This window comes from Natator depressus, chromosome 3 (assembly GCF_965152275.1).
Source record: "Natator depressus isolate rNatDep1 chromosome 3, rNatDep2.hap1, whole genome shotgun sequence".
In the NCBI taxonomy this organism is placed as follows: Eukaryota; Metazoa; Chordata; order Testudines; family Cheloniidae; genus Natator; species Natator depressus.
Window position 1 is genome coordinate 99,863,764 of NC_134236.1, and position 20,327 is coordinate 99,884,090.

The window sequence follows — 20,327 nt, forward strand, 5'->3', positions numbered from 1 at the left end:
TGTGTCCTAAGCCCTGCTCAGGGAGTTCAGTACCTAAATCCAGGCTGCGGGGAGATGCCTCTCTCTACTTGGAATTCTCAGCTGTGAACCCTCTCCTGGAGTCCAACGCTTATGTTTTTGCAAGAAGCCAGGGAAGAAGGAGAGGGCTTTCCTCAGAACTTCTAGCCCAGTGGTTAGGGCACTCACCTGGGATGACTCCCAGCTCAAATCTCCCCTGCACTTGAGGGGGAGAGAGAATTTGAATAAGGATCTACCACCTCTAAAGTGAGTGCCCTGAACACCAGATAACGGGACGGCCTGATGTGAGCGGTTCCTTCGCTCTCCCCTGTTGACGCTGTCCCACTGGGGACAAATAATTAAAGAGTAGCTGGACCCAACAGAGAAAGTACAAGCAAGAGAATGACTCAATAGCCTGGTGGTAGGCTACAGAGCAATCACCCAGGATCCAGTCCCACTGTCCATCCATCCAAAGTGTAACTTCTTCAACAAGAGCAATTGAGGGAGTTCCCCATTAGACCATCCCAGAGCCCAGTGGCTAGGGCGCTCTCCTGAGAGGTGGCAGATTCCTCTTCAAATCCCTTCTCCTCATCAGACAGATGGGGACCTAGGAATCTCCTACCTCCCAGGTGAGTGCCCTAACCACTGGGCTAACAGTTATAAGGGAGGCCCTCCCTCCTCACCACAACTATTTTGTGTGAGTTCAGCATGCTCTGAGCACACCTACCAGATCCCTCTGACCCCACTGAGGATTATTACCAAAAGAAACTACACCATTTGCTCAAGAAACTCCCTAAAGAAGCACAGGAACAAATCTACACTGACAAACCCCTAGAGCCCCGACCAGGGGTATTCTATCTGCTACCCAAAATCCATAAACCTGGGAATCCTGGATGCCCCATCATCTCAGGCACTGGCACTGGCACCCTGACAGCAGGATTATCTGGCTATGTAGACTCTCCTCAGGCCCTACGCTACCAGCACTCCCAGCTATCTTCGAGACACCACTGACTTCCTGAGGAAACTACAATCCTTTGGTGATTTTCCAGAAAACACCATCCTGGCCACTATGGATGTAGAAGCTCTCTGCACGAATATTCCACAGAAAGATGGACTATAAGCCATCAGGAATAGGATCCCCAATACCATCACGGCAAACCCGGTGGCTGAACTTTGTGACTTTGTCCTCACCCACAACTATTTCAGATTTGGAGACAATTTATACCTTCAAGTCAGCAGGACCGCTATGGGTACCCGCATGACCCCACAGTATGCCAACATTTTTATGGCTGACTTAGAACAATGCTTCCTCAGCTCTCGTCCCCTTACGCCCCTACTCTACTTGCACTACATTGATGACATCTTCATCATCTGGACCATTGGGAAGGAGGCCCTTGAGGAACTCCACCAAGATTTCAACAATTTCTACCCCACCATCAACCTCAGCCTGGACCAGTCCACACAAGAGGTCCACTTCCTAGCCACTACAGTGCTAATAAGCGATGGTCACATAAACACCACCGTATACAGGAAACCTACTGACCGCTATACTTACCTACATGCCTCCAGCTTTCATCCAGACCACATCACACGATGCATTGTTTTCTGCCAAGCTCTAAGATACAACCGCATTTGCTCCAATCCCTCAGACAGAGACAGACACCTACAGGATCTCTATCAAGCGCTCTTAAAACTACAGTACCCACCTGGTGAAGTGAAGAAACAGATTGAGAGAGCCAGAAGGGTACCCAGAAGTCACCTACTGCAGTTTCTCGTTGGAGTCTGTTTTGGAAGTTTTTTTGTTGAAGAATTGTGACTTTTAGGTCTGTAATTGAGTGTCCAGGGAGGCTGAAGTGTTCTCCAGCTGGTTTTTGAATGTTATAATTCTTGACGTCTGATTTGTGTCCATTTATTCTTTTACGTAGAGACTGTCCGGTTTGACCAATGTACATGGCAGAGGGGCATTGCTGGCACACGATGGCATATATCACATTGGTGGATGTGCAGGTGAACGAGCCTCTGATAGTGTGGCTGATGTGATTAGGTCCTATGATGTCAAAAACAGACTCCAACGAGAAACTGCAGAACTGGAATTAATTTGCAAACTGGACACTATTAAATTAGGCTTGAATAAACACTGGGAGCAGATGAGTCATTACACAAACTAAAAACTAATTTCCCCATGCTAACTTTTCCCTTACTATGGGCCATCCTGATTATCACCACAAAAGTTTTTTTTCTCCTGCTGATAACAGCCCACCTTAATTGATTAGTCTCGTTAGAGTTGGTATGGCAACACCCATTTTTTCATGTTCTCTGTGTATATATATCTTCCTACTGTATCTTCCCCTGCATGCATCCGATGAAGTGGGTTTTAGCCCACAAAAGCTGATGCCCAAATAAATCTGTTAATCTCTAAGGTGCCACGTACTCCTCTTTCTACTAACAGTTATGCTGATGGTAGCATCAGTCTTGTAGCAGCAACACTGCTTTAAAAAACGAGTAAGAAATTTCCTGTTGTAGACACACTTCAAGTGTGTTCTGGATAGTCTATGGCAGAATTTCCTTAAGATGATGGTTTGGTTAGTCCTGGTGGATAGGCCAAAGAACCTTATAATTCAGTTTTTAAAAGCAACTAACCTAGGACTGTAACTTTATTTTGAGATTGTTTAAAAGAAACTCCACATCAAAGTGCACCCATCCAAAGTCCTAGATACCCATAACATACTCTTAAAATATCAATATCAGAGTGGTTACAAAATAAATTGTTCCAAGCAGCAGCCCTTTTCTTTTTCCCTTGCCTACCTCACTTGAATTGGTCAGCAGAACAAAAGCGTCAAACTTCCACTGGACTTTGCCAACAAAAGGAAATTTCACCCTCAACAGCTTTAGTTGCACTTTGCAGAATGCTTAGAAGGTCAATACATTCAGGCTGCTGTTGCATCAAACCAGGGTGGAGACAAGTTCCAAAGGAAACTGCATAGGGAAAGGGAATGCAGTTATACTCCAAATTGGGGGGGAGCGACTGTAAACCCTTGTAAACCTCCTGGACTGAGGTCCTGTTTCAGTTTGGGTAAGAGTTGTATATTTTTAAGTGCTCCTTGGTCAATTTTGATCACTTCATTTTTTTTTCTCAGCTTTTCTGTTTTCCTTGCTAACCTATCTTTTACCTTTCCTGGTCTGCCTTTCCCTGTCCCCCTTCCACACCCCTTCATTTCCAGTGTGGTGAGAGGGAAGTCAGATACACCTTTCCTAACTCTAGAATTAACAATGGCCTAAGCAATACTGCTATTCAGGCACCTGATAAAGAGATATTTGTCCAAGCACACTCCTCATGGCTAATATTATAAATTGTGTTTCCTGGAACATCAACAAGGTGAACCACCCATTAAAAAGAAAAAGAATTATCACTCAACTAAAAACACTGAAAGCAGATATCTTCCCACCAGAAACCCTCCACAATGGCTTGGAGGCAGAGAAAATTAGGAGGGTATAGATGGGGGAAGGGATGTTTAACAGCCAAAGGCCTAGCAATATTGTTTCACAAAAGACTCAGCCCACTAATTCTAAATGTAAATAAAGATAAGGAAGGTAGATTTTTGCTGGAGAAGGCTAAGATCTCTGACTCTCTATATACCCTAATTAATGTATTTGGAGCCAATAAAGATGATCCAAGTTTTTTCTAAATTAATATCCCACTAGAACCAGTCATCTAGCAGGAGATTTTAATGTGATGTTGTACCCTTTTTTAGGCAAGTCAGGCTGTCCCCAGCATACACAAACACATGCTAGAAACATTATAAAGATTATACGGAAGAACTGGAGTTAAAAGTTATATGAGACTTGTACAACCCTACAATGAAGGATTTTACATTTCTTCCTCCCTGCATTCTAAATAGTCATGAATAGATTTCTTCCTGATTTCTAAGAATCTAGTACACTCAGACTTGATTTCATTATTAAGCACTATCATGATCTCTGATCATGCACCAGTGATACAACAATTTTCCCCTCCTGAGACAAATGGACTTGTAAACAATGGAGACTGCACTCCTCTCTTTTTATAAACATTTTCAGAGCACAGAAGAAATTGTTTTTTTCCTCAAAACAAAATGATGCACCAGAGATATTCTGATCCACCCTATGGGATACACTAGAAGCTTTTATTAGGGGCAGGATCATTTCCTACTCAGCAGGTAGGAAGAGTGTTAGCCAAGTTAATCTTGAGGAATTAACTAAACTTAAAGCTATGGATTTAGAACATGCAAGCTAACCCTTCCCAAGAAAATCGTAGAAAATTTATCAGTGTTCGGTATGAAGTAAATAGACTTCGTTCAGCACAAGCCAAACTTGCTCTTTTTAGACTCAAACAAACACACTGGGAGTCGGAGGGAGCAAGGAAAATTCTCACATACAGTTTAAAAATGAGAGGTCAAAGATCCTGAGTAGCATCACTCAAATCAGAACAAGGGCAGGTTATTACTAATCAAAAAGAGATCAACTTCTGAAATTCTTCCAGGCTCTTTACAATAATGATTCCGCGAAGAAGAGAAGAACTGAATAATTTTATTAAAACCCTTAAAAACCCACAAACCTCAAAAGAGCAGCAGGCCAGGATGACCTCTCGGTTGCATTCAGAGAAAATGAGTCTGGGCAAGACCCCCGGCCCTCATGGCCTACTTACAGAATTCTATCAAAGTTTAAAAAAAAATTCTGGCCCCTAAGCTGTTATGCATTCACAAAGATGCCTTAAGGGAAAAGTATATTACCCCCTATAATGAGGGAAGCCTTAATTACTGTACTATTTAAACCAAGGAAAGATGTACAAAAGTGTTAACAGCTACAGACCCATGTCTTTAATCAATACTGATCTAAAAATACTTTCAAAAACATTGGCTAAGCACTTGAAAAACAATGAGTGATATGGTTCGCCTCAATCAGGTGGGATTTATTTAAAAAAGGCATGGTTCAGATAACACACGTCCATTGATTAACATTATGGCATTCCATCAACACTCTCGAAATTCCCATGCAATCATTTCACTTGATGCAGAGACAGTCTTTGACAGAGTGAACTAGCAATATGTTTCTTACCAAGGATAAATTTAGATTGGGAAAGTCCTATTTCATGGATACAGCTGTTATATTCCAATCCCAACTCTTGTATCCTAACAAGTATCACAATATCTCAGACAACTCCCCTTCCCCCGCTTTAATCTGTTTTGGGGAACTAGACAGGGATGCCCTCTCTGTTTAGTGTGACATTAGAATCATGTGCAATACTAACCAAAGAACACCAAGGTACTCAAGGGATCAAATCAGGGAATCATGAGACAAAAATCTTTCCATATGCAAATGACCTCCTCCTCTTTATTAAAAATCCAGATCAATCTATTCCCAATATCCTTTAAACAATAGACTCTCAGGCTACAAAGGTAAGTTGGGAAAAGTCAGAAGCAATGAAGATCTTATTGGATTTAGTTGGAAGTGGCTCTCCTACAGGGACATTTAGATGGCAACAGACAAGCCTCAGATATCTTGGCATCCTGTTCTCTAAGGAAATTAAAAACATAGTCAAGGTTAAACTATCCCCATTAATCATGCAGTTAGCAAACTATTTAAACAGATGGCAGGCAGTATCTTTCCCCATTTGGAGAAAAACAAACAGAATAAAGAGGATCCTGGGAAGGCATTCATTTTGATTGAACTCTTCCTTCCTCCCTATCCATATTCTTCCATTTTAATTTTACTAAAATCAACATGTTCAAATCCTCCTTGTGGGGTGCTGGTAAAAAGCCAGAATCTCCTTACAAAAATTACAGCTCCCTATCAAGACAGAGGTTTTGGATTTCCCAATTTTAAACTTTACCATCAGGCAATAATTAGCCAAGCAGGACAGTGAGTCATTCTCTCAAACTGTAGAGCCTTGGATTGGATCCAGCTGGAAGCAGCATTGGTGGTTCCTTTAACCCTTTCCAGCACGCTACACACTGATCACTATCTATTCTCTAAAGAACAATTACCAACCATTGTGGCAGCCAGAGACACTTGGTGTATGATATCTACTACATTTAAAAATCACCCCCCTTCTACGTACCAAGGCCTCTATCTTGGGTAACTCAAAACTCTGTATAGCAGACAACCCCATCATTTGGCCACATTCGATTAGGAAAGGGATTTTGACCATCAGTCAATTTTATTGAAAATAATACCTTCCTCCTTTTTACAATATTAAAAGAAAGGTTCAATCTAGAAACTAAGGAGGAGTGCCCATACGTCCACCTTAAACATGCCATCTACCATCTGTTTGGCCCAGATGCATGTGCTACCCCTGATCCACCTGGGAACTGCTTTCATTTCTCCAAATATTACCGATTACCAAGACCTATGGCAAATCTATATGCACACTTGGCCAGCAAATTTGAATTAAACATGGATTCCCTAAAGAAGAAATTTTCTGCTAACCAATGGAAACAAATTTTAGCCAGTTTGTCAATCTGTTCCTTGGACCGATATTTAAAGATTAATCCCACAGAAAATCGGATGGAGGGTGCATTGGACCTTTCTCCAGCTGATCGAAACAGGTGCTGCTAAGTCAGACAAACGTTGATGCTATGATTCAACAGCTGCTAACTTAGCCCATATGTCTGGGAATGCTCCTATACCTGAATGTTTTGGGCAGAACTTAATTGCAGAGTTTACTTTTTCCTATCAAATAAAACTGTGTTACAAGCTAAACATGTAATTTAAAAAAGTCCTAATGGATATTAATTGGAAGCTGAATTAATCTGAAAAACTTTGGCTCAGTGGAGCACTAATTACTGCTGAAAGACGAGTACTAGAAAAATGGAAATCCAAAAAAATGACCAACAATTGAAGACTGGAACAAAGACATCGTAAGGTTGGCCATCATGGAATATAATAGAAATACCCAAGAAAAATTATTTCCTGTAAGTATCTGAATGATCCTATTAAATGCAGCCCCACTCTTTTCTACCCATTTTCTTTCCTTCTTGTCTACCTCTCTCCTCTGAATTTTGCTTCCAATTTTTATCTTATTTGTTAGCTTTATATTTAATTAGCTGGAATTTTATAAACAAATTTTGTTTGTAAATTTTGTAATACAAATAATTAATTTATATTTTCAAGTATAGCTAAACTTAGGTAGCAAATAGTTGATATATTATGAGAAGCTTACATATATAGTTTAGTTGTGTGTGTATATTTAAAATTTAATAAAGTTATTAAAAATAATAATAAAAACTAACATCACAACTCCGGAATTTCCCCATACTAATTGTTTGTGTTTTCAATATTTTATCTTTTGTTGTTAGTTCTTAGTGGGAGAGACCTCAGCCTTTCCCTAGGGTGGTTTTAATTAAATTCCTATTAATCTTGTTCTGTAAGAGATCACCAATTTTTTTTTTTGTTTTGTTTTTGGCTGCTTTTCCACTGTTCTTTGATAGGAATAAAAACTTGTCTACAAAGTGACTTTTAAGGATTCTTCTTAAATAAAGAGTAAAAAGTAGTAGGGCTCATCCACACAAACCAATCATGTTTGTGTTCAAAATTTTAATATTTCTGAAGCATTCAGAACTAGTTTTTTCCTAAAATACGTCCTTAAAGCCATTTGTTGCTCTTATATAAATCCTGTTTATTCCAACACTTTTTCTATACCATTCCGTTTTACAGCACCATTCAGTTTATACTATAGACCAGAAATTTATCCCATTTATCTAAAAAGTTAGATTAACTTTGTTAAGTGTTCCATGTGACCGGATATATCTTTCAAGTAAGAGGGAGGACTATTGGAGGGAGCACGCATGGAGGAGGGGGAAGGGGGGGGATGGGGCAACCTTAAATAAGATTCAAGCATTGATTTCCCCTCTCATCCCCAAGCCAGTCCGATGTGGTGAAACTTGTGTTTCATTCCAAAAGTAGCTCAAAGCTCTTCACTAATGGATTACAGGGATATAGTTTTACATTTAGTATCTTTAAGCTACGCTTTTCTTTAAATTGGGGTTTTTATCTTAATTCTTACCCGCCTCCCACTCTAAATAAAGAGCTAGTAAGACAACTTTCTTATTTGTTTAAAACAGATATCTCAAACGTTGACTGGTATTATGAATAATTTTTAAATGACCAGTAGTAGACCGCATCTTTCTGGTTACCTCTCTACTACAAAAAGAAATGGCAAGCTTTTGTGTAGGATTCTGTATTCATGTTTCTCCTACTAATACTGGAGAAACACTTGACCTTTAGAAGATCTTCTCTGTCAGTTTGAGATTCCTAATATCTAAATTACTTTATTCTCCATAAAAAAGAAAAGTATTAACTGCATTTAAGTTATACTTTTTTATATTTTAGACCAAAACAAGTGTCAATATTTGAAAACTAGAGCTGGTAAAAAAAACTTGTGCATGAAAACTTTCCTATAGGGAAATGTTGTTTCACTGGAATCGATCTACTTCAATTTTTAAGATTTTTCCAAACGTTCTTTTTATTTTCCGTTTCTGAAATGTCACGTAATCTCCAGCAAAAATACTGACAGTTTTTGGTCCAACATTTCAGATTCAAAACTCTTCTGAATTTTTCGAGAATGTTCAGTATTTTGACTTCTTTGTTCTGATTCAGAATGGAAACAAATTTTGAAATGTTGACATTTCCCATGAGATGTAAATTCCATTTCCAGATCACTACAGAAGTGGGGGTTCTCACTTAAACTTTTAACATATGAGATTCACAAGATTGTGACTCTTTAGGTTGAACCTTTTCCTTGCATGCTTTTGTTGTTTCTTCCAGCTATGTTTCCCAGTTACTAAACAAAATGTCAAAAATAAAACAGACACGTTACCAAAACAGAAGCCTCTGCCCCACCAAGTTGCTTGCTCAGTCTACATTATGCTACTCCCCAAATACAGTTTCTGCTAGCAGGCTGCTAATGCAATGTCCCCAGCCAATTCAGAAAGGGATGAACAATTTGACAAAGAACGGTTTTATAAAATGATTTATAGCACAGTTTAGCCATGTCTATATTTGTTAGGGAAAGCTGCTTTCAGAGCCACATTTAAACACAATTTTTCCTAAAATGAAGTTCTGTAGATGGGACCTTAGAAACACTCACAAATGGAATCTAGTCAGTCTTTACAAACGGGGTCATGTTGTACCAATGACCCAGGCATGGAACTCCTTTTGGGGGTTCTCAACAGGAATTTTGAGCAAAAATTGATGCTTTCTTTACCTCGCCTTTCCTTCCCAGGATGGGGAGTTTGCTTACTTCAGTGTGGTACTTCCCTATCACAATGCCCAGGCTGAAAGGAGAATTGGGACATTCATCACGTTTTTCCTTAGATTGCATTTTCTGCAATAACTGTGTGGAGGACATGTATGTGTCTCTTACAACAAACCCCCCTCCACCTCCCACAGTCTTTTACCAGGGGCTGTATCACATGGCAAGGCAATGATGTGAAGTCAACAGGCCTGCACATTATCCTTGGAGATTGCAGATCTGTATTCTGGACCCTGAAAATGAAAAATTACGTCCAAACCTAACAGCATCTCCCCCTTCCATTCTGCTTCCTGCTGTAACCACATGAGAGTCCTAGCAGTGGTCTACTGAGTATTTTCTCCAAATGTACCTACTCCTGCCATATTTAAAAATATATGAACACATAACTACTTGATACAGATAGGTAACAGTAAACAAGTTCACTAATGATCATCACAATGCATTGCACTAGCATAAGGCAAACACCAAAAATATTCATAATGTAATGTTTATATCTCCCCCATACAAATACAATTGTCCACTGGCCTGGCATATTAGTATCATCGCCATGATTTTTTTAAACTAGCACATGTTTAACACTTATCCAATTACAGTTTTTTAGAAAACAAGCACATTACAGAGAAAGTCAACTCAAGCAACAACTAGGTAACTTTTCATTAGTACTTATGCATGTATGATCTGACAGTTGCTTTGATAATCAGCATGTAATGTAATGAATCTTGTGCAACAGCTGGTGTTTAAGATTAAGTATATTATTTGGGATACAAAACTTAAAAGAGAAGCTGCAGCACTAAGCAAAATAAAAACACCAAACAAACTGATATTAATTTTCTCTGAATTAGTCTCCCTCTAAACAATCAGATTTAAAAAGTTTCATATTTCATAGAGATTTAAGATAAACAGAACTGCACTAATTATGATACTTACAAAGCCATTCCCATCCTCATCAAGGAACGGGTATGCCTGCAGCAATGCATTGACGACAACATTATACTGCTGACTGTTTGGATACCTGTTCAAACAAGATAAAAAGAAAATACAGGAATAGGTGTCATTTTAGACACTTTTTTTTTTTTGCAATTTGGAGTCTGGGGTTTTGTTTTGTTTTTTTTAAAAGAGGATATCAAGCTCAATTGATACAGTGTTTCCAAAACATTTTACATTGAATTACATAGTAAAGGAAAAAGAAATTATCCTAAAAGTAACGCATGGGAAGAGCCTTTAGAGCTTGATCCAAAGTCCATCATTAAAACCAAGAGTGTTTTTCCACTGACTTCAGTGGGCTTTGGAGCAATGCCTTTAACTATTTAAGTTTACAGATTGCAGAGAGTGGTTTATCATCATCTGGGAATTTCACTGTGCAATGAGCTCCTCCCCCCAGAAAAGAGTGAATCTCAAAACTATTGTACTTACAGTGATCCTTCCAGGTATTTTGTCATGTCTGCCTGTAAAAATTCAATAATCCTTATTCTCATGCTGTGGTCAGGGCATTTCCTTTCTTCTAATATGCATTGGACATCATAAGGAAACTCTGGCAAAACATATGAGTTTGTCCACTGTACTGTTTCACATCGTGCAAAAACATGTTTCATATTTTTTCTGTAAAAGAAAGGGTTAAAGATATCAAAGATTATCAGATGCTCATATAGTTCGTTTTATCCCTGTGGGAAACTAAGCAAGGGAAAAAAATAAGCCAAGTGTTTTTGTAGGAAAGAAAGTTATGGCCATACTGATTAAAAACTACTGGTGTTTTAGGCTTGATCAGAGATGCTTATTATTTTTTGCTTTCTCTTAGTTTCTACTTAAGAATAAAGTTACATTCAAAACATGTAATAAAATCAACCAATCTGGATGTTAAAATAGTTAAATGTTTTATACACAGTGCTTTAGATCAGGAGCTAGGAGAAGGCAACCAAACTTTTTCACCAACCGAACATGCACAAAAGAGCTTTTGGCACAAAACAACATATATGGATGATAATATTTGTTATTTTAGCAATTAATATTTGGCTCCAACCAGAATGGTTGAATAAGCCACTGTTTTAGAAAAAAATCAGTAAAGATACACGAGCCTAGACCCTGCAAAGTCTTCCACATGTTTAATTTCAAGTATGCCAGAAGTCCCACGAGTTTAGTGAGTCACCTCATATGCATGTCTTTGCAGATTCAGAGTCGAAACATATTTACATAAGAAGGGCCATATTGGGTCAGACCAATGGTCCATCTAGCCCATTATTCTGTCTTCGGACCATGGCCAATGACAGATCTTCAGACTGAACTGCCATGGCAATCACGCGATCCATCCCATCATCTAGTCCCAGTTTCTGGCAATCAGGGGCTCAGGGTCAGAGATACCTGGACCTTATGATTGTGTCCCTGACCATCTTGGTTAATAGCCATTGATGGACCTATCCTCCATGAACATATCTAATTCTTTTTTTAATCCAGTTATATTTTGGCCTTCACAACATCCTCTGGCAATGAGTTCCATAGGTTGATTGTGTGCTGTGTGAAGTACTTCCTTTTGTTTGTTTTAAATCTGCTGCCTATTTATTCCATTGGGTGACCCCCTAGGTTCTTGTGTTACGTAAAACGGTAAATAAAACTTCCCTATTCACTTTCTCCACACCATTCATGATTTAATAGACCTCTATGATATGCCCTTAGTCAAGGAAGGATAGCTCAGTGGTTTGAGCATTGGCCTGCTAAACCCAGGCTTGTGAGTTCAATCCTTGAGGGGGCCATTTGGGATCTGGGGCAAAAATTGGGGATTGGTCCCGCTTTGAGCAGGGGGTTGGACTAGATGACCTCCTGAGGTCCCTTCCAACCCTGATATTCTATGATCTCTTTTCCAAGCTGAATAGTCCCAGTCTTTTTAATCACTCCTCATACGGAAGCTGTTCCATCCCCCTAATCATTGTTATTGTCCTTCTCTGTACCTTTTCCAATTCTAACATATCTTTTTTGAGATGGGACAACCAGAACTACACACAGTACTCAAGCTGTAGATGTACCATGCATTTTTATAGTGCATTTATAAATATATATTTACTGTCTTATCTGTCCTTTTCCTAACGGTTTGAAACACTGTTAGCTTTTTTGGCTGCTGCTGCACATTGAGCAGATATTTTCAGAGAACTATCCACAATGACTCCAATAGATCTCTTTCTCCAGTGGTAACAGCTAATTTACAACCCAATCACTTTTTTTGTGTAAAGTTGGGATTACGTTTTCCAACATGGACTACTTTGCATTTATTAACATTGAATTTCATTGGCCATTTTGTTGCCCAGTCACTGAGTTTTGTGAGATCCCTTTGTTCCTCTTCACAATCTGCTTTGGACTTAACGACCTTGAGTAATTTTGTATCATCTAAAAACTTTGCCACCTCACTGTTTACCCCTTTTTCCAGAGCATTTAGGAATATGTTGAACAGCACTGGTCCCAGTACAGACCCCTGTGGGACACCACTATTTACCTCTCTTCATTCTGAAAACGGACCATATATTCCTACCCTTTGTTTCCTATCTTTTAACGAGTAACTGAACCCTGAGAACACCTTCCCTCTTATCCCAAGACGGCTTACTTTGTTTAAGAGTTTGGTGAGGGACCTCATCAAAGACTTTCTGAGAGTTCAAGTGCACTATACCCATTGGATCACCCTTGTCCACATGTTTGTTGACCCCTTCCAAAGAATTCTAATAGATTGGTGAGGCATGATTTCCCTTTACAAAAGATCTGTTAATTCTTCCTCACCTGGCAAGAGAGTATTAGGAATAATGGAAGGTAACTTAAAAGGAGACTGCCTTGGTTAATTCAAAGAAATTTTGTGCTAAAGTCACAGAAATTTAGCAATCAATCGATTATAATCAGTTAAGGAAGGTGGGAGGGAAATAGAGTAGACTGAGGTTTGGCCCATAATACAGAAATTTTCACTTCTAAGGCCACGTCTACACTACAAATTTTGGCTGCTGCAAATTATGTCAGCATAAACCACAATTAGCATTTCGCATCCTTGCGCCGATACCGCACATACTCAACAGGGGTGCTTGTCTCAACTTGCCACCATCCAGCACATTGTCTTTTGGGAAGTTTTGACAATGCATGGTAGGGTAGAAACAAGTCATTCAGAGATGACTGGGAGCTAGGGGTCTACTTCCCAGCATGCAACTTTCTCCATCCTATAGCGTCATCTACATTCCAAATTTTGCACCCTTTTCAAAAATTCCATGAAACCACAGGGCCTTCCTCACGGTCTGTCATCTCTGACAGAAGTATGGAGCCTTGGCACTATTGTCATGAACTTTGCAAGCACAGGGCACATGATCCTCTAGAATTTGCAGAGCTGCAAGAAGAACCGCATCGATGGAGAACATGATGATTTCATGGACAGCAGATTGCTGCAGAACATAGAGAAAACCAATTCAAGGCTGTTGGTGGAGTTCACAGAGCAGTTGCGGATGGCATAGTGCCATATCTGAGCCCAAGAAACAATTGGGATCACACTGTAATGCAGGGTTGCAATGACAAGCGGTGGCTGCAAAACTTTTGTATGTGAAAGGCCACATTCCTGGATCCGTGCACCAAGCTCACACCAGCCCTCCATCCCCTGGACAACAGAGTAAGAGCTCCACTGACAGTGCACAAATGAGTGGTGATCGCACTGTGGAAACCTGCAACACCAGATTGCTAGGAGTCAGAGGGAAATCGTTTTGGAGTTGGAAAATCCACTGTGGAAGCTGTTGTCATGCAAGTGTGCAGGGTCACCAATCATCTCCTGCTACACAGGACTGTGACTCTCAGCAATGTGCAGAACATAGCAGATGGATTTGTGGCAACGGGGCTCCCAAACTGCAGCAGAGTGATGGCATGTGCATCCCTGGAACCAGCCCACCTTGCCACAGAGTACATCAACAGAAAGGGCTACTTCTCTATGGTTATGCAAGTGTTGGTTGATCAAGGGACACTTCACTGACATCCGTGTTGGCTGATCAGGGAAGGTGCATGATGCTCACATCTCTAAGAACACAAGACTGTTCAGAAAGCTGAAAGCAGGGACTTTTCTTTCCAAACTGGCGGATTACCATTGGTGATGTTGAAATGCCGACAGTGATGCTGGGGGACCCAGTCTACCTCTTGCTCCCCTGACTCATGAAGCTGTACACTGGCCACCTCAACAGCACCAAGGAAAGATTCAACCACCAGCTCAGAAGTTGCAGAATGACAGCTGAATGTGCTTTTGGTAGACTGAAGGGATGTTGGTTTGTTTACTCATAAGACTGGATCTCTGTGTGAAAAACATCCCAAGGGTTATAGCTGCCTGCTGTGTCGCGCATAATACCTGTGAGGCAAAGGGGGGAAAGTTTCATATGGGGTAAAGGGCGGAGGTGGACCAGCTGTCTGCTGACTTTGAACAGCCAGACACAGGGGTTTTTAGAAGAGCTCAACAAAGAGCTGTATGGCTTGGGGAGGCCTTGAAAGAGCACTTTAAGAGCAAGCCACGGTAATGTGTGGTGGTGTACTATGCTCTATCCGGCCCTGCAGTTTTGGGGCCTGTTAGGAACTGTCTGGTTACTGTTGCACATCTATGAATATAACACGACCAATGCACCTATTAATTTTGTGGTGCTTGCTGTACATTTATAATTATTACCGTGTTTGTCACTGATCCTATGAGTTGTGTCATAGTGTACAATAACAAGCAGCAGGTTCTTTCACTACCACTAGGCATTCTGCAGCATATGTTGGAGATTAACAGATAAATTATTTTCCAAAAAATATTTTACTGAGTAACAAAGCCAGTGCAAAAACAAATAATCTGTGCAATTTAAAAGCAAATATATTAAAAACTTAATTAATGAAAAAGAACATTCATGTCCATCCTGGCTACACATACAGCAACTGTGTCGCTCACAGGTCAGTGTATGTGAAGCTGTGGTTGTCCGTAACGTCCCACGGGGTGGAGTGGTAGGAGTAGGGAGGTGGGTCCTGATGCCACGTGGAATGGAAAGGGTGTGCTGGAAGGTGCTAAAATGAAGTTCTCTGCAGACTGCAAAGGGAGGCAAGTTTGCAACTGTTGAACCTGTAGGTCCACAAGCATCTGCAGCATATGTGTTTGCGGAGAAGCCCGTGTTATGTCCTGGCGTATCTCCCTCTCCTTTTCCTGCTGCAACTTTCTCCTGTTCGCTCTTTCCTTCTCCGCACCCTCTGCCCACAGTCTGATTACAGGATCTCACTGATGTCATCCTGAGTCCTCTTCTTTCTCCTCCTTACCTGGCTCTGGCATTCCAGAGGTGGGGGGGGGAGGGGGACAAAGGCCACAATGGCAGCAGCTACAGACAAAACACAGAGATACCACTGTCAATATAGTCACAATGGAAAAGTGAAAGCTAAGATTCAGAACTCCCTTCCCTCACTCCCCTAAAGTTTTAAACAAGACTTACTTATTGACACTTCTGCTTGGAGTGCTTGTGCACAGTGCCACTCACAGCACCCGCAGTGGTAAGTATGGCCCACCAGAGGTGAGGAAAATGAGGAGGGAATTGCTCAGTAGCATGAAACTATGACTACAGGGCAACGGCACTGAATACTGGCCCCATTTTCCACACGTGGTGGTGATTTTAGCTCATATTGCGTTCCTGAGGGTAACAAAGGCTCAGAGAACACAGCTGCTGCTGGCATCTTAAATGTGCCCGGCCCATATGCTGCTATCATGTTTACTGCGATGTGCCTGCTGATGTTATCACTGATGGGCATGGGAAAGCATCTTACCATGAAGGAAGAAATACAGCTGCCATCCCTAGAAACCTTCAGGAGAGAATTCCAGAGTACCTCCATGAAAGTTTCATCGAGATCTCTCAGAAGGATTCAAGGGACATGCCTGGGTAAACAAACTGTTCCACTGGTCCCGGGCCCCTCTCAACTCTACAGGGGAATGAAAAGCAAGTAACAGCTCTGCCTCTCTTTGTTGTACCTCTGCCTCTTCTAGTATGAGTAAATTAATGCAAAGTTGACCTGCTAAGTTGGGAGCGCCATCAGTACATTATTATAATGGGAAATACACTTACCTGAGATTCCTTCCCCTGCATCAAGCTCACATGTGCTCAGCTGCCAAGACTGACTGAACTGCAGTGGAATCTCCAACAGGTCCAGGCTCGCGACACAGCGTGAACCCCCAGTTTCATGTCCCTCATCCTCTTCCTCTTCTTCGCTGGGACTCAGGCTCCTCCGAGGTATCCACAGTGGTGCACAGGGCAGTGGTATAGTCTCTGTCAAGGCATGCAGCTCTCCGTAAAACCGGCGGGCCTGCGGCTCAGCACCAGACTGACCGTTGGCCTCTCCAGGGCGGTATGTCTGCTGTAGTTACTTCACTTTCACGCAGCACTGCTGCTGGTCCCTGTCATACCCCTTCTCCTGCATCTCCCATGCTATCTGCTCATAGATGTCCACATTTCTACAGCTTGTCCGTAGCTGTGCCTGCACAGCCTCTTTTCCCCACAGGCTCAGGAGATCCTGTATCTCCTATCTGCTCCAGCCTGGGGCATATGGAGTGTGTAGCCCTCATGCTCAGCTGGGAAGCCGCAGACAACAAGGGAGAGCTGCTAGGTGTGCTCACCAAGTTGGACAATCAGAAAAAGGCATTTCAAAAAATCGCAGGGTTTTAGAGTGGAGTGGGGAGGCTGGCTGATTGGCTTCCAGACTCAGTGACTCCTGGCCAACGCAGTTCACAATTGTGACCAAAGCAATCAGTGTTGGGCATTGCGGAACAGCTGCTGGAGGACAGTTAGGGTTAACATAGGTAACGCAGTGTCTACACTCGCACTGTGTTGACCTCAGAACGTTAACCATGGCTCAACACCGCTCGGGGAGGTGGTGTAACTGCTTTGCCGTCATGGGGCATTTACACTGGTGGCGGACAAATTTAAGCATGGACACATGAACAACTAGGTCAACGCAAGGCAGCTTATGTTGATCTTACCTTGTCATGTAGACCAGGCCTAAGGCCCTCACTACACTGGGCTGTAAACAGAAGTTATAAGCTATGTGTAAACAGTTTCAGCTAAAATAGTTTTTAAGTGTAGACATAACCTTAGAATGCTAGAGCAGCACAGCTGCAAATGTGAAGCCGTAGCAGTTCAGTGTAAACTCTTACTATAGCAACAGGTGACCCCTCTCCCATCACTGGAGGTAAGCTAACTTCCCAAGAGGAAGTAGCGAGGTAAACGGAAGACTTCTACACCAGAGGTTTGGTCAATTTAACTAAGTCACTCAGGGGTGCAAATTTTTCACACCCGTGAGAGAGACATAGGTATGGCAATGTAACTTTTCATGGTGGACCGACCTTAACATAGGCCCGGTTTACACTAAAAAGGTCAACCCAGCTATGTCGCTAAGGGGTGTGAAAAATTCATACCTGGCCCCATCAGTCGCTAAACAATGTCTGAAAAATCCTTCAAACTCCTGGAGCAATAAGGTGGAAATACGCGATTATGTTTAGATGAAGTCGCCACAAAAAACTCACAGTTGGGCGACTATGTTAAATAGGTGAAGTAGATCTAAATTAAACAATAGAGTTGGCTGGAGAGAGATGCAACTAACAGCTCATCTACTTACAGAAGTGTTCACACACAAAGGGCTGGTCTTCACTACCAGGGTAAGCAGACCTAAGTTATGCTACTCCAGCTACGTAGCTTAGGTCAACTTACCCCGGTGTCTTCACTGCGCTGCGTTGATGGGAAACGCTCTCCCGTCGATTTACCTTAATCTTCTCAGGGAGCTGGAGTACCAGGGTCGACGGGAGAGCGCTCTGCCGTCAATTTAGCGGGTCTTCACAGATTGATTGCTGCATTGATTGCTCTCTATAAATATGTCCGAGGGATAAATATCAGAGAGGGAGAGGAATTATTTAAGCTCAGTACCAGTGCGGACACAAGAACAAATGGATATAAACTGGCCATTGGAAATTTAGACTTGAAATTAGATGAAGGTTTCTAACCATCAGAGGAGTGAAGTTTTGGAATAGCCTTCCAAGGGAAGCAGTGGGGGCAAAAGACCTATCTGGCTTTAAGATTAAACTCGATAAATTTATGGAGGAGATGGTATGATGGGATAACATGATTTTTTAATTGATCTTTTAATATTCATGGTAAATAGGCCCAATGGCCTGTCATGGGAAGTTAGATGTGGTGGGATCTGAGTCACTACAGAGAATTCTTTCCTGGGTATCTGGCTGGTGAATCTTGCCCATATGCTCATGGTTCAGCTGATCGCCATATTTGGGGTCGGGAAGGAATTTTCCTCCAAGGCAGATTGGAAGAGGCCCTGGAGGTTTTTCGCCTTCCTCTGTAGCATGGTGCACAGATCACTTGCTGTAGAATTCTCTGCTCCTTGAAGTCTTTAAACCATGATTTGAGGACTTCAATAGTTCAGACATAGGTGAGAGGTTTATTGCAGGAGTGAGTGGGTGAGATTCTGTGGCCTGCATTGTGCAGGAGGTCAGACTAGATGATCATAATGGTCCCTTCTGACCTTAATATCTATGAATCTATGATCTCCGCATAGTGAAGACCAGCCCAAAGTTGTGCCCATGTAACATCACACTTTTAGTTAAACCAGTGCAACTTGTGTATTTAGTCTAGGCCTCACACAAGGAGAAGACTATTACAAATAGAAGTTTAACACCAAGGTCAATATAGTGCCCCCCAAAGTCTCTCTCATACCTGCAAGATCTTGGGACACAGACCAGGTTAACACGCTTGAGAATGGATTTGTAAGTCTCACCTTACTTACTTCAGAAAAAGGCATCCCCTTGGTGTAATAAAGCCTATTAACTAGTTTTTAATCAAGCCATTTCTGTAAATTCCCATTTTATTTCATGTTCTCTCTACTATCCTTGGAAGTTATGTGAAGCAAACGCTATAACTGTAATTCTCTTTGGCTGCATAGTATTCTCAGGGTGTTCACACACAGTACATCTCTTGGGAACATAATACCATAAAGTCAAGTCATTATGGACTGAGCTGTTCTGTCTCCACTAACTGAACAAAAATTACAGTCCCAATGTCATGGGGAACATTTTGTCTCACTGAAAGAAAAGTTACAGCGTTTGCACCCCTGTGTTGTCACCTTGGTTATCCAAGGATGGTTTTAGGCTGGATCGTATGGTTGAGCACATAATTAACACAGCAGAAAAGCCTCCAACAGCAAAATATATGGAGTACTTTGCACAAAGGCATGTTCCTGAGTTAGCTGAAACTGATCATTTCAAAAAAAAAAAACAAAAACTTGGCATCAGTGTAGACAGTTCAATCAAGACATCTGTGCAATGTGCAGCAGATGCCAACAAACAGGATAAAATATTATACACATTGGTAATAATAACCATTAAAGCCTCCGGGCATCTGAGTAAAGAAGAACAGTTCCCAATATGTATTTTGTTTGTTTACATAATTTAAATAAGATTTTGCTGGCTGAAAGCCAGCTAGCTGTGCACATAACTAGGCTGTGTAACACAGGTTCCTCTCAATGTTGTTTCTGGTCTTCCTTGCTTCATTCCCTCCACGGGTTTGTTACACCCCTTTTCTTAATTTAAATTTCTTAATTTTTCTCAATTTTCTCTGAGTAGGCAATGAACCCCAAACACACAGCTCCCTGCAGCTACACAGAGCCCCACTGTGGCCCTCCAAGTAGAGCTGGTTGAGCTTGGTCAGACAGAGCTCATTGCAGGAACAGGACCTTTGATTGTAAACTCCTCAGGGCAAGATGTGTCTATACGTTTGTATAGCATCTAACAAAGCCCCCTCTCCCCCTTCCCAATAGCGACAGAACCTCTGGGCACGGCCACAATACAAACAACATTATTTCCATTAACATTTATTTTAAAATGAGTCAACTTTCCCAAAGGGTGGGACATCAGAAAACTTCAGCACTGCACTCAACACATTCTCAACATACTAATGAGGATGGAATAATAGTCAGAAAGGTTAGGATGGAGACTGCAGCTTGGTGGTGATGGTTGGGGGGAAGGGCGTGTTAGTGTTTC

General features: G+C 41.5%; 1 protein-coding gene across 5 annotated transcripts in view; it reads right to left on the bottom strand.

Annotated features, from left to right (window-relative positions):
• SAMD3 (sterile alpha motif domain containing 3) overlaps positions 1–20,327 on the bottom strand; it is a 309,380-nt gene that overhangs the window by 70,776 nt on the left and 218,277 nt on the right. For all 5 annotated transcript variants that reach the window (XM_074948412.1, XM_074948410.1, XM_074948411.1 and 2 more), the window contains exons 5-6: positions 10,700–10,885; positions 10,214–10,298 (exon numbers count right to left, since the gene is read on the bottom strand). In XM_074948412.1, the coding sequence (XP_074804513.1) occupies positions 10,214–10,298; positions 10,700–10,885 (271 nt within the window). The remainder of the gene's footprint in view (positions 1–10,213; positions 10,299–10,699; positions 10,886–20,327) is intronic.